The 15,921-nt window shown below is 40.7% G+C and overlaps 1 protein-coding gene across 3 annotated transcripts in view; it reads right to left on the bottom strand.

Annotated features, from left to right (window-relative positions):
- Positions 1–96: 96 nt before the first annotated feature.
- LOC141791663 (unconventional myosin-Ic-like) overlaps positions 97–15,921 on the bottom strand; it is a 21,059-nt gene continuing 5,234 nt past the window's right edge. For 2 of the 3 annotated variants that reach the window (XM_074672279.1, XM_074672278.1), the window contains exons 3-34: positions 13,112–13,353; positions 10,483–10,641; positions 10,276–10,391; positions 9,110–9,308; positions 8,837–8,917; positions 8,523–8,702; positions 8,243–8,341; positions 7,858–7,971; positions 7,703–7,774; positions 7,485–7,604; positions 7,295–7,377; positions 7,084–7,189; positions 6,897–6,977; positions 6,711–6,802; positions 6,521–6,615; positions 6,331–6,377; positions 4,535–4,615; positions 4,197–4,302; positions 3,683–3,800; positions 3,460–3,573; positions 3,267–3,343; positions 2,863–2,931; positions 2,447–2,531; positions 2,159–2,318; positions 1,947–2,030; positions 1,763–1,856; positions 1,609–1,664; positions 1,383–1,518; positions 884–954; positions 705–802; positions 507–606; positions 97–393 (exon numbers count right to left, since the gene is read on the bottom strand). In XM_074672279.1, the coding sequence (XP_074528380.1) occupies positions 367–393; positions 507–606; positions 705–802; positions 884–954; positions 1,383–1,518; positions 1,609–1,664; positions 1,763–1,856; positions 1,947–2,030; positions 2,159–2,318; positions 2,447–2,531; positions 2,863–2,931; positions 3,267–3,343; positions 3,460–3,573; positions 3,683–3,800; positions 4,197–4,302; positions 4,535–4,615; positions 6,331–6,377; positions 6,521–6,615; positions 6,711–6,802; positions 6,897–6,977; positions 7,084–7,189; positions 7,295–7,377; positions 7,485–7,604; positions 7,703–7,774; positions 7,858–7,971; positions 8,243–8,341; positions 8,523–8,702; positions 8,837–8,917; positions 9,110–9,308; positions 10,276–10,391; positions 10,483–10,641; positions 13,112–13,129 (3,138 nt within the window). In that variant the 5' untranslated portion in view covers positions 13,130–13,353 and the 3' untranslated portion in view covers positions 97–366. Of the gene's footprint in view, positions 394–506; positions 607–704; positions 803–883; positions 955–1,382; positions 1,519–1,608; positions 1,665–1,762; positions 1,857–1,946; positions 2,031–2,158; positions 2,319–2,446; positions 2,532–2,862; positions 2,932–3,266; positions 3,344–3,459; positions 3,574–3,682; positions 3,801–4,196; positions 4,303–4,534; positions 4,616–6,330; positions 6,378–6,520; positions 6,616–6,710; positions 6,803–6,896; positions 6,978–7,083; positions 7,190–7,294; positions 7,378–7,484; positions 7,605–7,702; positions 7,775–7,857; positions 7,972–8,242; positions 8,342–8,522; positions 8,703–8,836; positions 8,918–9,109; positions 9,309–10,275; positions 10,392–10,482; positions 10,642–13,111; positions 13,533–15,921 lie in introns of all 3 variants that reach the window. The other variant, XM_074672277.1, reaches the window with a different exon arrangement.

The raw sequence follows: 15,921 nt of genomic DNA, 5'->3' as shown, positions 1-15,921 counted from the left end.
CTTTCCCATCATGTATTTGCTATTTATTGATATTTATTAGATTTTATTTATTTCAAAGTGTTTGTTTTTTATTTCTCTCACAACACAGAGATAAAGTTGTTTACAGTATAAGACATTTTTTTTATTATTTGATATATTTAAATATATTTGTATGACTGAGAATAAAGAGATGAAGCATTTGAATCAGTGGCCACTTGTGGTGATTTTTAGATCTTTAAATATGAGCAGTAATTCTTGCAGCGCTGGAGGGGGTTGTGATAATATGAAGGGATATGAACTAATAAAGGATCATCCTTTTGTTTATAATCTACGGGAGCTCTGGCTGTTGTCCTTTTGCTGTTTGTCTTGTTGCAGTTTTCTGTTTCTTCATGTGGTGTTGATCTGCGGGGCTGTCTGCAGATTGAAGTCACATTTAACAAAGTCAGCTGCCTGAATGTTTTTGATTTGAAAATTCCCCCTCCACCCTTTAAGCCCCACACATGACTTCTGTACGGTGTCTGACTCACCACCAGCAGATGTCCTCGCTTGCCTTTGGTCACCTTTAGCTCTGATCCACGAACGAAATCAATGATTCCCTCTTTGCCTCGGGCAACAGCAAACTTAATACTGCACATTACAAAGGGGGAAACAAGTAGGAACAGAGCACAGATGAGTACAGTTTAGCTAGTGTTTATAAAGCAGTGAAGCACCAACACACGCCTCACCTGCCCGGGCTGACGTTGACGTAGTTGACCTTTCTGGCCATCATGGAGAGTTTGGTCACCAGCTCGATCACATGGTTACAGTGCAGCACAAGATCGCCCTGAGGAATACACATCTGCGGTTAGAGGGGAAACACTGTGAGGCACCATGTTAAAGTCATGACTGCTGCCTGTTAACGCACCTTCTGCTTACTATCCTCATTGGGCAAGTGAATGACAAACATCCCATCGCTGAGAGAGCTCACAGAGATACCTGTGTAAAGAAAACAAACTTACTGTGAAAACAAAATTAAAATGAATTAGTTCATTGACCAAACCAAAAACAAGCACATGCCTTATTTTTCTCTGTTTTTAGGCTGAGCAAGATAAAGCCCCATGAGGGAGACTGTGATATAAAAGCCTTCTGATTCAGTTTCAGTATCAATCATTATCGCTCAGAGAAAAGTTTCCTTTTTTAAAAATAATATCACCAGACAGAGGACTGAAGAGACATTAAAACAAATAACCAGCTCACAGAGGGGACAGTGACTGAGGTATTACCAGTTTTGCAGGTCAATATATAATAAAATTATTGGACAAATTCTCTTTTACAGGGACTAAAATACAAGATTAAAAGTCATACCTTAAAATGAAAAAGTTCATAAATTGTCCTATGCAGCATTGTTTTGTTTTGTTTTTTACCTCTTAGTGTGGCATAGTCAATCTTCTGTTTGATCTTTGTCCTGTCCACCAGCACAGCAAAGGTGTTTGTGAGGAGCAGCTGGCGTGGGCGTGGCTTGTAGCCCCTCCTGTCGTGCTTAATCACCGAAACACCATACTGAAAAGAAATGTCAAATGTCACTCGTAAGCAGTAAAAAGCTTTTTTTTTTCCTACCTCGAATACCACCAAGGAAGAAATGTGCCCTACCTGCACTTTGTCGTTGCCAAGAGTCTGGGTGACTTTTAGATTGATCTGCTCACGCTCTGTGTAAAGCAGAAAAGTGATGGTTTCTTGTGCTTCTATATCTTCTGTATGGTGTTAGGTATGTACAGATGAAATGAATGCGTGCATGAACATGTACCTAGCCTGGAGTCCAAAAACAGCCTTCCAACACTTGCAGGGTAGCTGTCTTTCTGATCCTTGAAGATCTCACTTGCAGTAACTTTCTGCATCATCTGCAGAAAAAGAGAAATATCACGGAAGTTGAAAAATGACCAATACATTCCCATTTTACAGAACAAGTGAGTTTTTCATAGTCTGTGTACCTGCTTCTTCCATTCAGGCTGGACCCTTGTGCAGTACTTTATAACCATGTTCTTCATGTGCAGCCTTCTCAGGTGCTCAGAGGTCTGCAAATAATTAACAATGGGACATATGGAATGTGTAGGTTATTTCATAACTTCAAAATAAAATAATTAACAAAGTTAACTTGCATGTGGAGCATCAGTTAGGTTCTGCGTGTGAAGGATGTGCATACCTCAGCCAGCAAGGGAGAAGATGTTGGCCAGCTTTTGTCCAAAACATTCTTGGGCAGGTTTTTAAGCAGGTTTTTGAGGAATGAGTAGCGTACATGGTCCAGGTAGTACTCATTCTCAGGGCAGTATTCCTCATGCCGGTAGATGAAGCCTTTGATGAACCTGACAAATACACAGGTCCAAGAAAAAAAAAATGAAATTATACAAATAAACTTACATGTTGATGTTTCAATGTGTACAGTATAGCTGAAAAAATACAAGCAAACGGTTCCTTAGTATCAGTAGAGCACCTGCGGATTAACTCGGCAGCATGTCGTCGCCTCCTAGCCCTCCTGCGTGCTTTCATCCCTCGCCATGCAGACTGGATCACTATCACTACACATACAACATACATGCATACATGTCAACACAGAGACAACTTTAACACTCTGCTAGAGAACATCCAAGGTCAAGTACAAACTAAAACAGATAGTCAGCTCCAGATTTAAAGCCAATCTACACACGCTTTTAGACTAATGAGCTGTTATGGTCAATGTGTGGGCCCATTTTACCAAAATGATTATTTAAGCCATGACCTGGGAAGTTAAGGCAGTCACAAGCTCTTTTTGGGATAGTAACACTAACAACTTGTTTCAAATACATGAAATTATATTAAACAATCTACTAACAAAGTATGAGGGAGTGGACAGTGGGGGCTAGCTCTGACCTGCATTCCTGATGCGCTGGTACTTTGCTCTCTCTCTGTAGCCTCTCCACGATGTCTGCAGGGCCAAAGCTTAAAGAAAGAGAAAAAGAGCCAAGATGGATTTACATCCCAGGAAAGGATCCTATCCAAAGTTCGACAGAGGACTTATACCATAAAAGTTACACTTGATTTGATGTCACTTGATGATCCAGTGTTGAATTGCAGATAAAACACTCTGTCCAAATGTATTCATGAAATGTCATAAACAGCTGTGAGACTAATGGAATTTGGCAGCAAGCAGGAGGATTTTTAAACTTTGGAAGCACATCACTCTTAAATACAGCTGTCTTGTGAAGTAAATGAGCATATATTACTTGAAAGATCTTTAATAAACATAAAAGGAAGAAATCTCCACTGTTACCTACCTATGTCTGGCTTTTTTGCTTCGAGTGCATCCTCAGTGGTGAAGAGAGTTTTGGGGAAGCGGATGAAGATTTTTGACCTATCATATAAATGGATTGTCAACGTTTACATGTGATGAAAATGTCAAAACACACTACTTTACACTCAGAGACCCCTCATAGCCAAACTTTCCAATGCCCTCTAACAGCACATCACCTGCCCAGTTTGTACTCCTCTTCCTTGTAGCCCAGGTGGTTGACCAGAGTCGCCACACCATCAGAAAGTCTGCCATGCCAGTTAGGCCATGTCTCCGGACACAGGGGTTTGTACCTGAGGTCATTTATAGGTCATTACCATGAGACCAGGCTACTCAAAGCACAAAGAATATAACTCTGAGACTGAGACTGAGTCTGTGGGCTCTTTGGAGAGGAGGAGTCACCTCTGCAGGAAGGCCTCGAAGCGGCGTCGATAGGCAAAACCAGCTCTCCTGACCCTCAAGTTTTCCATCAGGCCCAGGTACTTCACTTGGTGTCGGACCAGGACTTCATCAAATCTGTCTGCAAAGAGAGGCAAATCCACTGGTGACAATGATAAACCACACTGCAAGTAAAAAATATAATGTATGTTTTTAGCCCTGCCTTTGATTATAATGTTTCTTTTTCAAAATGTTTTTTGAATTTTAGAAGTCAAACTTTCTTTTAATTAATCGTTATGATAATTTAACCCTGGATTGCCTGCATCTCTCTCATGGTTAGAGGTGGTTCTAGCTCAGTGGCAGAAAGATTGGCGGTCTGAGCGAGAAAAACAAAATTTCTTTCCCATTTCCAGGGTGTGAGAATGTGTGTTTGGGTTTATTTAGCACTAACTGTCTTCACTAACTATGGGAGCCTCTGCACTCAGTGTATGAATGTTTATGTGGATGAGCAAATAAGACACGTAGGGAAAAAGTGTACCTGGCTGCTTGGCATCATTGGGTTTGATACAGCGAACGTAGGATGGCTCTTTGGACATGAGAATCTCCTTAAGTTTCATCAAACTGGTTTTAAACTGAGTGGCAGCCTGGAAGACACATACACATGGAGAGGATAAAACATCATACTTTGAAAAACACTTTCAAAAGTTGTAAGTACATTTAATAGATTTTGTACTTAACTTACAACAAATGTTAATAAATTAATCATGATACTACAACGTGAAACTTCTACTTCTTATTCAGAACCACATCTTAAAGCTTTAGAAAGAAATACGTCAAGTGTGCTGGGAGGGAGAAAGGGGGAGGGACAGGACTCACCGTGTCTGGGCGTTTCTGGTCGATCATTTCCTTTCTGCGGAAACAGTGCCTCAGGATCGGGTTTTCTGACTGGCACATGACCTAATGGAGACCAAACCACATTACCACACATCAGCACAACACACCGTCCTCATTCTCTTCACAAGTAATAACAAGTATCAAAGGGACCTCAACTCCTTAATACCTGAATTAATTAACAATCATAAAATAGATTGTTTTATGTGTTTCTGCATTCTTACAGATGTTAATAATAATAATAATAATAATAATACATTTTATTTGTGGGCACCTTTCATGATACTCAAGATCACCATACATAACAAGTATAAAAATGAGATCAATCAATTACATAAAAACAACAAACAGCAGAAGAAGTGAGGATGACGAGGTCAACCAGAAAAAGTTTGTCCAAAAAACTGAGTTTTAAGCTGGGATTTGAAAGAGGACAGACAGGTAATGTCCTGGATAGTTTAAGGGAGAAAGATCCAGGGACGGGGGGCAGCACGGCTGAAAGCTCAGAACCCCAATGAGGAGAGGCGGGCAGAAGGTGCAGCAAGGAGCATGAAGGAAGAAGATCGGAGAGTCCTGGAGGGTGTATAGGTGTGAAGGAGATCAGAAAGGTGAGGTGAGTGCTTGAAGGTGAGGGGGGGAATCTTATAGTCAATGTGGTATTTGATTGGTAGCCAGAGGAGCTGGTAAAGAACAGGAGTGATGTGATTTGCAGAGGGGGTTCTAGTGATGATCCGAGCAGCTGAGTTCTGAACCAGTTGGGGATTATGGAGAAGCTTGAGTGGTAAACCAGAGAGAAGGGAATTGCAGAAGTCTAAACGGGAGGTGACGAGGATGGCAGTGCAGGTGCGTGTGAGAGACGGGCGGAGACGGTTGATATTGCGAAGGTGAAAATAAGCTGACCAAGTGATGTTATTGACTTAAGCTTCAGGGTACTGTCAAAGATAACACCCAGGCTCTTTACAGTGAGAGGAAGAAGAATATGGAGTTGTCAACAGTCAATGAAAAGTTGGGGGGTTTTGTTTGGAGCCCACAAGAAGGACTTTGGTTTGGGCTCCGTTGAGTTTTAAGAAGTTGTGAGTGACCCAGGATTAAACTTCAGTGAGGCAGTCAGAGAGTGATGAGGGTGGCAGGATGGAGCTAGGAGCTGGGTGCCGTTGGCATAGCAGTGAAAGTGAATTCCAAATTTCTGGAAGATGAGACCAAGTGGTAGGAGGTAAATAATAAAAAGGAGGGGGCCCAGGACAGAGCCCGGGGGAACGCCAGTGTTAAGTGAGGTGAGCCGTGATCTGAAATTTTTGATCTGAACATACTGAATGCGACCAGAGAGGTATGATTTAAATGTTAATAATTATCTACAATTAGGTAGAGGTTGTAAATTTGTGCGTTCATATATATATATATATATATATATATATATATATATATATATATATATATATATATATATATATATATATATATATATATATATATATATATATATATATATATATATACATACACACACATATATATATATATATATATATATATATATATATATATATATATATATATATATATATATATATATATATATATATATATATATATATATATATATAGAGAGAGAGAGAGAGAGAGAGAGAGAGAGAGAGAGAGAGAGAGAGAGAGAGAGAAGGGATGTTCACCCCCTGACCAATAATGAAATACAAAGCTCATGTCAGCTGCATTAAGACATGACAGGGTATGTTGCAAATTTGCGACAACAGGCATCAAGGGGTTAATGCTTTCATAACTTTTACCTCTTTGGGGTTTCTGTTCAGCCATTTGTTGTTTTTGTCGAGGAAGCCTGTATCAGAGAACAGAAAAAAAGTTTATCATTAAATAATCAATGTGTTTCAATGTGTTTCAGACTAATCTCTAACATGAATTAACCATGAATGCATTCATGAAGAATTCTTCTGACTGATCTATTAATGAGTTAAATGTTACCGTTGACATTATAGTTGACCTCCCCAGCATAATGTAGCAGCCTGAACTCCTCCCTGCTCAATACCCTGCGAGTTTTTCCATTTGCCAACTTGTGACTGAAAACACACACATGTAAAAATATAAGAATCTGCAGGATGAATAACCTCATGTACTGTAAATAAAAAAAAAAGTAATACTAAAAGGTGTTTACGTGACAAAATGCGGATGGCCACCCAGTGTGTCCTCTAGTTTCTCTAAAAAGGAGAGATCAGAGGCTTCTCCGGGTCGTAGACACTCCTCATCCTGAGAGAACATGTCACGGGTCAACGTGAAGCATTATATTCGCAAATGTATGTTAGAGTTGGAACGTATGTAATGTTTGAGTCGTCATGCCCACCAGAATGGAGATGATGCCTTTATGCTTTTCCTCAATCAGGTCACAAATGATCTTGTTGTCGAAGTATTGCACCGTCTCCCACTTGAATTAGAGGAGAACATTTGGAGAACAGTATCCCATTAGCAGTGACGCACTCATTTCAACATGAAATTAATCCAACTGACTTCTCAGCCAACACGAGACTCACTGCAATTCCCTCAGTCTCATACTCCTCCTGCTCAGACCTCAGCGTGAGCTCAATGAACAGCTGCTGGAGCTTCTCGTTGCAGTAGTTGATGCAGAACTGCTCGAAACTTCCAACACAAGGATAAAAAAAACACGAGGTCAATCCAGGCTAGAGTAGTGAGTGATTGCTGTGTGCTTTACAGGCTGTGATTGGTAGAATGGAAGGATCATACCTGTTGTGCTGTAGGACCTCAAAGCCATAGATGTCCAGAAGACCAATGACTGATGAGCCTTTGCTGCTGTGGTAGGTTTCATCCTGCAAAAGTAGTAGGCTTCAAGTCAGTGTTAAAACCAACCAGCAATGCAAACACAAGCTGGAGTTTTTATGTCTGTGTTCGAGTTTTAAAAGAAGTGTTGTTGCACCTTCAAAGCCAGTGACTGGTTTATCTTCTGCACCATCCATGTGAAGGTCCGACCATACATAGACTTGGCTAAGGCATCCCGGGCAGCCACTGCTTGCTCAAAATTCAGAGGGCTGATCATCTGAAATGTGAACACACAAGTCAACACAAAGTTATCATGGGACACATGGCACAACAAACAATAAAATGCCTAAGGAACAAGGACACTGAGGCCATTACCTCCTCTCCTTTGGCAGTGAGTTTCTTGTGAGTGAGTGCCTCCCCGAGGGCAGAGCTATCAACACCCAGCAGCTGCAAAACAACACATCTGTGCTCAGAGAACAAGTTTTTGTGCATATCTGCACATCTGAAGGTACTACTGGGACTGTTCTGACCTTCGCAAGATGGTCCAGACGAGTCTCGGTGGTGATATAAGTTTCTCCCTCTTCCCCTTCTCCAAACTGAATGTTTCCCAAGTGAAGAACACCGGCAATGATGTTCAGCATTATCTAGAGACCAACACAGGAAACAGCTCAGCACTATAACCTCACCAATGAACTATTTGTTTATTAACTAAATGGCAAAATACACACGAAAATGAGCATCAATGTAGACTAAAGAAAAAAAAATAAAACAGAAGTTTGAGATGTTGAATGACAAAATAGTGGACAAGAAAACAACCATAAAATAAAAATGCTTGTATGCAACAAACATACTCTGTAAGCCAAAGAACATGAGTGGAAAACAAAACAGTGCTCCAGTGCAGCGAGTGGTACGCACCTGCACCTCTTCCTCAGTGAAGCCAATGATAGTCAGGGCCTTCATCACAACTTTCCAGTTATTCTTGTCACTGACAGAACTGAGTCTTGGACAGTTGCCCTAAAAAAATCCAATAATGTTCAAAATTGTTTGAAGACAAGTAATGTAATAAACACCTGCCACACACACACACACACACACACACACACACACACACACACACACACACACACACACACACACACACACACACACACACACACACACACACACACACACACACACACACACACACACACACCTTTACAAGATAACCATAGCTCTGTGGGTTCCTCTCCAGGTCCAGTGCTCGGAGCAGGTCGTCATCTCCTCCGTCCAGGAGCTGATAAAAGATGTGGAAGTTCCTCTCTCCTTGGTTCTGGTACACCACACGTGTTTTTTCCAACAGGAAGTTCAGGATGTGACTGCCCACTGGTGCCCCCTAGGAGGGGGAAACATTGAGACAGAGAGCCACTGTTCAAAGCAGGTTAGGATCGAATGTTTCAGCTCTACAACAAACTGTTGTCAGTTATCAGTTTACTATTGAGTGAGGAAGTAGAGGAGAGCTTTGTTTACCCTGAAGTCAAACTGGATGTCCATGTATTTTCCAAAGCGGCTGGAGTTGTCGTTTCTTAGAGTTTTTGCGTTGCCAAATGCCTTAACAAAGCAAAGGAGGTACAGTCAGCAAGGGGAGAAGGTAAAAATGACAGAAAAATAAATAAATAAATAAATAAATAAATAAATAAATAAATAAATAAATAAAAGAATAAATGCAAAGTAAGTGCAGAATAAAAAATCTTATTGTTTAATCATAGTACAGATAATTTTGAAATTCCAGTGGTTAAATACCTCCAGAACTGGATTGGACTGCAGCAGACGTTCACCGAGGGTAGCCATGTGCTCATTAGCAGGGCAGGTTACAGCGTAGTAGAGGAGGATCTTCTTAGAGGCCTCTGTTTTACCTGCTCCACTCTCACCTGATATGAGAATACACTGATCCTTTCTCTCTGTCCGCATGGCTCGGTATGTGTTGTCTGACAGTGCGTAGCTGGAAGAATAACACAGAAGCAACAAGCACTGAAAGGTGGTATTCAAATGAGGTCACTATGTACACTTGGGGTGAAATGTAATGCAAACTGTGTTTCGCTTTGTAATGAAAAGGTTCATCTTTAAAACTTTCAGCATGACTTGTCTTACCTCATATAGTTGTAATTAATATGAACCTATGAAGACAGTCTGTTGCGATACAAAAAGCAGGAACTTTTTTTTTTTACTTGTACTTTATTTCATGATCATTTGACATATAATTTGGGATAAATAAGGCTAACACTTCTCCTGCTCAAGAGTTTTATCCCTATCATTTTATTACAGTTAAATATGAAAAATATAGAATTGTTAAATATTCCAAAGGGAATGAAATTGTAGGATTAATTGATAACAATTTTTGATAGTCCTCTAGTTTTTTCAGTGTTGTTCTGTTTAAGTACTGAGTTGTACAACATGTTTGAGTTTGAGCATTTATTGCATGCACATAGGACTTAAAGGCATTTTTAATTCTTCATGATCCCAAAGAATCAGTTTGATTATTCATAATCCTCAACACATGATCACACTGCAAAAAAAATGCATTTGACTAGACTTTGGGATAAGAAATGTTCAAATATGCTTAGTATAAGCCACTCGCATAATAAGAATAGAAACATGTCTGATTTCAAGATATCAAAAGAAAAAAATTACATGAGAAATTTTTGTAAAAAGTTTTTGAAAACTAGCATAAAATACTTGGTTGACAAGTTCCTTAAAAATACCAATGTCTTACAACAAGACAATTAACAGGTGAAATTATCTTACCCCATTTGTGATTTTCTGTTACTCTTTACATGCGAATCATAAAAGAATGATTGAAACACTCACCTTTCAGTTTTTTAAGTGCATTGGTTGGTCAGTCGAAAGCAAAGTACAGGAGAAGAGTTTGTAGAAAGTATTTATGAAAAATGTACCATTAAGAGACTCACATGTGAGGCGATATCTCGTAGAAGCTGACCCCTCTGTAGCGCTCCATCTGTGTCTTGGAGTAAATCTCCAGATCTTTGTAGGGGTTCACTGACACCAACACTGAGCCAATGTATGTCTGGGCCAAAAACATTAGGAAGCATTGAAATATGTTTCACCACACCAGCTGAGATGTTTGGGAATATGTGAGGAAAATCTAGATGGATTACATAGATGAGACTTTCTCTGAAGCGTCTTCGTAGGTTCTCTATGAAGGCTGCTTCGCTGTTATAGTTTTCCAGCAGGACAAAATCCTGCACCCCAACCCTGTCCCGGGCAGTCAGGGCGCTCTCCATCACCAGGCGCACTCGTCCTTCAACGTCCACCTCCTACAGAGAGACGGCAATGTCACAGAGAGAGACGGAGTTACAGCACAAAAGATGGTTTCTGCACTTATTCGCAATGAATTGACTACCTGTGTAATTATAATCCTGTCAAGCAGGGGGCAGAAAAGGCCAACTTCCATTTTTTTAAATGCATGATAAAGTCATTCTGTCATGAAAGAGTTATCTTGTAATGTTTCACAATAGAGAATCCATTTATAACAACAAAAGTACGGAGTATTTCAAAATATCAGAGCAAATGTCTCAAGACTCACTGACCCCATCACCAAAGCAACCCTCACTAAACACACAAAAGAGGAGAAGGTAAACCAGAGCCCAGACTAAACAGTTAGGACATTTAAGGAATCCTGATCATAAACAGACAGCAGAGACTTCTTCATTTTATAGAGATTGAGTATCATGATGTATGTACAGTACACAGCGCCAAATCACCAGACGGGATTAACCAATGTGCCTGGGAATGAGTGTGTACATGTAAACCTCAGTGTGATGGCAGACTTAAGAGTGCAGACAGGAAATAATTAACAGTCTGCTGAGTGACATTTTCAGATAGGCCCTAAACTCAAATCGAACTCACGTAACCCCAATCATAGGCATGCATACTTGCTTAAACAGGTATAAAAGTTTGAGAAGCCCAAATTTACTCATGTTAAATATCCAAACACACATTTTTAGTGTGTAATCAGTGCAGTAAACTTAAGCCAAAGCATGCGCTCTATCCTCAGTATCAAAGATCCATTTATGAGAGAAGCCCCGCTGTCATTTTTGTCCAACAAATTCATGACAACAGCAAGCAAGTGGGACAAAGGTGCTACACTTCCACAGGACTTCTGTTGTTCTTAAAGGCAGGTCTCTCAGGGGGCTCATTTGACTGTTTGATGGTGGAAAAAGCTTTTAAAAAAAAACAAGAAGACAACAGTGGAAGTCGGCCAAAAGGCTGGAGCAAAGGAAAGCCAGTGGACACACACACTGCAGCCCCTCCTCTCTGCTTCACCTTAGAGTATTGTTCTCCCACTCCTGCAGGTGGGTTTCCCTTGGATAGTAATCACAGTTCACAGTCAGATTTTCCAAAGGATACAGCAAAGGAATGCCTGGGTCAGGTTTAGGACAGGATGTCAGCGGATACCACTAATAGTTTCTGTGCTTGCATCTGCAGCTGTGCTTAATTTTATATAAAACACAGAGGCTGTGTGCTTTCCCTGCACCTCCATTCATTAGAGTAGCAGTTCAGAGCAGAAACAATGCAGCGAGGTAACACAGGTGGCAGTTAACCAACAGACATCAAAATGTGGATCATACAAGGAAGTGATGCTGATTCACTTCTTGTTCAGCCTGGCCACTTGAAAAGGACATAAACATCAAGCTTTAATGGCTGCTGACACTGACCAGCACCACCTGGCTCTGACTCTTTTGGCAGGAACATTTCATTCCACCTTTGAGTGCTTTGAGACCTGACATTTTCTGTGCTGTTTAAAGGATGAAAAGTAGCTGCCTTGGCGAAAACCACACAGTGTACACCAAAAATGAGCAAATCTTGAGACCTAATATTGATGTGCTATTTCTTTCAAGAATAATTACGAAGCCAGCATTGATGTCGCACTGATAGGACAGACCTTTTTACGCAACAAGATACAAAAAACACAGCAGACACTGTTTTCATTGTCCTTGGTAGTCATGGGTTACATTTTTTAGTTTTCGTAATCCCAGGAATCAGAACATGCATAAGGAAAATGCTTCCTCCAAACGCCCATAAACAGTTTTACTCGTGTAAAGAGAAATCTTCAAGGATGTGATCCAGAGACTCTTGGACCGACATAGCCTACGGGCAGCATGTTTTGGATGGAAATACGATCACAATACAGAGTAATCCTTGCAGCTTTGTTTTCAGTGAACTGACCCGAGGCTCAGTTTTTGCAGCAGTGAGAGTCTGATTGAACTGACAGGCCCCAAGGAGTGCTTCAACCCTTTATGAGACTTTGACTCTCAGCTTCAGTGATAGCTGCAGGTTTGTTTTTTTGGTGTAGCAGAAGTGACACCCAGTGAGGACTCTAACCACAAAGTGGGACTTGGCTCCAGGCTCCATGACTAAGCTCTGCTGGGCCGTCTGCATTGGGATTGTCTTCCTTATAAGGCCTGCCCCACCACTCTGTCCCAGGGCTAGCTGCTCTGGTACCACAGCTGGCTCTTTAGCACCGATGTGCCAGTAATGGATATGGTGGAAAAAAAAGTTTACACTCTTACGGCTGCTTGAGTGAAAGCTTATACAAACCCAGAATACACTGTGACTCATACAAAGGCATGAACAGAACTCAAGTGACTCATTGTTCTGCTTTGTTTGTCTCCATGACAGTGAAATTAATCTTCCTTTTATAAAGTAGTAAATGCACACATATGAATGAAACCTATGCAGTGTTTGCACTAAATATAAACTCACACAGAGCATCAAGGACCTTACCCTGCCTTGGTACCTCATCCTGCCCTGTTGTTGCTGAAAAAAGCCAAACTGGTTGTCTCTCCCAGGCTTCTGCTCCTCCTCCTGTGTCAGGCAGACTTCTTCAGCCGTAGCGTCTCATCCACGTTTGCCTTCAGGCAACAAATTTTGGAAAATTATTCTCTTTCTCTTCTTTTCAGTCACTTTCTCACTCCTTCAGCTTCAGTCTCTTTCTCCAGGTCCTTCCTCCTCCTTGTCTGGCTCCCCTGTGAGGACAAAGCATAAGCGCTCAAGCCAAAACACCAACAGTCCCCTCTTGTTTACACCTTCAATTCATCCTCCCTTTGACCGCTCAAGTAAATGTACGCCTCTCTGCGAGTCCCCTCTCCTTTCCTCTTCACTGTACTGCACAAAACAAGGGCAGGAACCTCACTCAGACGTCATGCTGGAAAAAAAGAGTAGAGGGAAAGTAAGCTGCTGGACCCTGAAAAAAAAAAAAGAAACAGAGGGCTGAGAGGGCCTGGAAAAAATTGCTAAGAGCTTCGGTCTACAAACATGTAATCAGTGCAGCGATATGAAAAGAGAAAAAAAAGTGAAATCACATGATGAGAACTCAGTACATTCTTTCTTTCCTCCCTCCCTGTTTAGTTTACTCCCTCCCTTTTCTCCCGCAAGCTCAGACAGATTCACATGGGATGTGAGTTATGGAAGTGTTCACCAGAAAGACTGCCTGTCTCCTTGTGAGGCTCACCTTCACTGTAGATGAAATAAATATATCAGAGGATATTTTTGAACACCATAACGTCACATAAAATGTGCTTTTTGCATGGACAAACAGATTCCTCACTTCTATCAACCCCTTGTGTTTGAGGCATTTTAGGAAAGTGCAGTCAGGGACACACTGTCGGGGAGAACAGTGCCCTCCTCTGGATTCATGGTCCCTCCTTTCACCCTATTTCCCCTCCCTCTGAATCCCCGCCTCAGCCTCTCTTCTTTGCCAGCATCATCACATATCTAGCACAGAGGAATCTGAATAATGTTACCCAGATGGAGAAAATCGCTCACTTTTTTCTCCAGAGGTCTCCGTCTCTTTAAATGAGGAAGAAAAATCGCCATGTGTCTGCCTCTCTACCACAAGGGATTACCATTGGCATTGTAGAAATAACACTGCTACACTAGTCTCACTACATAGGCCAAAAATAAGGCAAGCGATGTCAGTCAAAATCTTTTTTGTTTCATTTTTTCTATATTTGGTTAGAAATCCTGTTGTGCCTGCTATAGGCACACCCCCCTAATCGTTTTCTATTCCCTAGAAATTAAGTGTCTCTCAACCAATTCCTATTCAGTTTGAGCACATCATAAAATAATCTGTCACTTTTCTTTACGCAGGGCACAAAAATCAAAGGAACTAGCACAATGACATGAAGTTGTTAATTCAATTGGCAGAACTAAAGGTATTATTGTGTTTCCCCAATGAAGGAAATATTCTGGACAAAGGGTTATTTTTTTCTGTCCACTTCAGGGTGCACTGGGATTTTGGTTTGGGTGAGTGTGCTTTTTGTTTTAGTAGTTTGATGAGTGAACTAAAATGTGTTTGTGACGTTAAAGTTCAAAGGGACAGTGTGTCCATGCCAGCTTCTAAATCATATGGAAATACAGTTCACCAGTAACCATAGTTTGTTCAAAGACAGCAAAACTCTCAACCCTCAATGCTTTAGTTATCAGAGCTAAAGCACTAATTTAAAATCTCTGTTTGGTATCATTAGAAAGACTTCATTAACAAAGATGCTATGAGGGGGATCTGTTTTAATTGGACTGCCTTGCCACCCTCTGGCCTGGAGTCTCACACACACTGCCATAAAGACATGACTTTTTACCAGTTTTGGAACAAATTTTCTTTGCTCAAGACAACTTTTTACCAGATACAACGCAACAAGGAAAGGTATTTGGTACAGTTACATAGCGTTGTTGTTTGAAACATGACAACAAGCAACAGATGGGAGTTTGTACCATACAGTCAGTAGCCATCCATATGTTGCACTACTGACAGCATGTGAGACATGTCGGTAACCAAGCAGAGATAACATAACCTCACTCTTCATTTTATTGATAGACTCTCAAGTTTGAACAGAACACTGCAGAATAACTGCTGACTGTGGGTTGGAATCAACACGATCTTAAACAGTCTATAGCCCTTTGGTTGTTTCACTCTCCCTTTTTGCTCTTCTGTCCTTTTTCTGTCTGGCAGTTAGGCTCCAGTGTCCACCATTAATACAAAATGAATCATGCAAATAATTTTCAGCAGAGAAAAACACATTTCTCTCTTCTCTCTTTTAAACTTCGTGAGCTGGCGTGGTGTTGTCATAGAGACTTGGACGTGCCGCAAATGAATCCAGTGTTGCTGGAAACTACGAAGAAGCTATGAAGTAGCATTTCAAAATAATTAATATTGACTCTGATAATCTCATTTTGAAGTGTGGATTATGATCGGACATTTATCTAAAAGGGAAACTTTTTCAAAGTCACTTTGAAACTCCTCACAGTCCCTTTTACTGACAACATTAAGGACTGAAAAATAAAAGTGCCAAATACAGTGAATTGTCACTTAAGGCCTTCTCAAAACTGCTTGCTAAATAGTACTTACAATTGTAATATGAAGTGTGTGGCATGAAGTAGGCCATATTGTGAGTATATAGTATGTACTGCTCACTATACTTCTTTTGAATGACTGCTCTGTTGGATCTGTTTGTAATATGCTTTGCTGGTTTTCAGTTTGAAAAGTGGAAGAATAGCTGACAGCAAAACTCCTTTTGCATCAACTTGTTATTTTTAAA

Source organism: Halichoeres trimaculatus, unplaced genomic scaffold (genome assembly GCF_033239565.1).
Source record: "Halichoeres trimaculatus isolate MK-OKI-2021-1 unplaced genomic scaffold, fHalTri1.1 fHalTri1_scaffold_6, whole genome shotgun sequence".
Taxonomy (NCBI): Eukaryota; Metazoa; Chordata; class Actinopteri; order Labriformes; family Labridae; genus Halichoeres; species Halichoeres trimaculatus.
The sequence above is the reverse complement of the archived record's forward strand: the minus strand, read 5'-3'. Positions and strand labels throughout refer to the sequence as shown.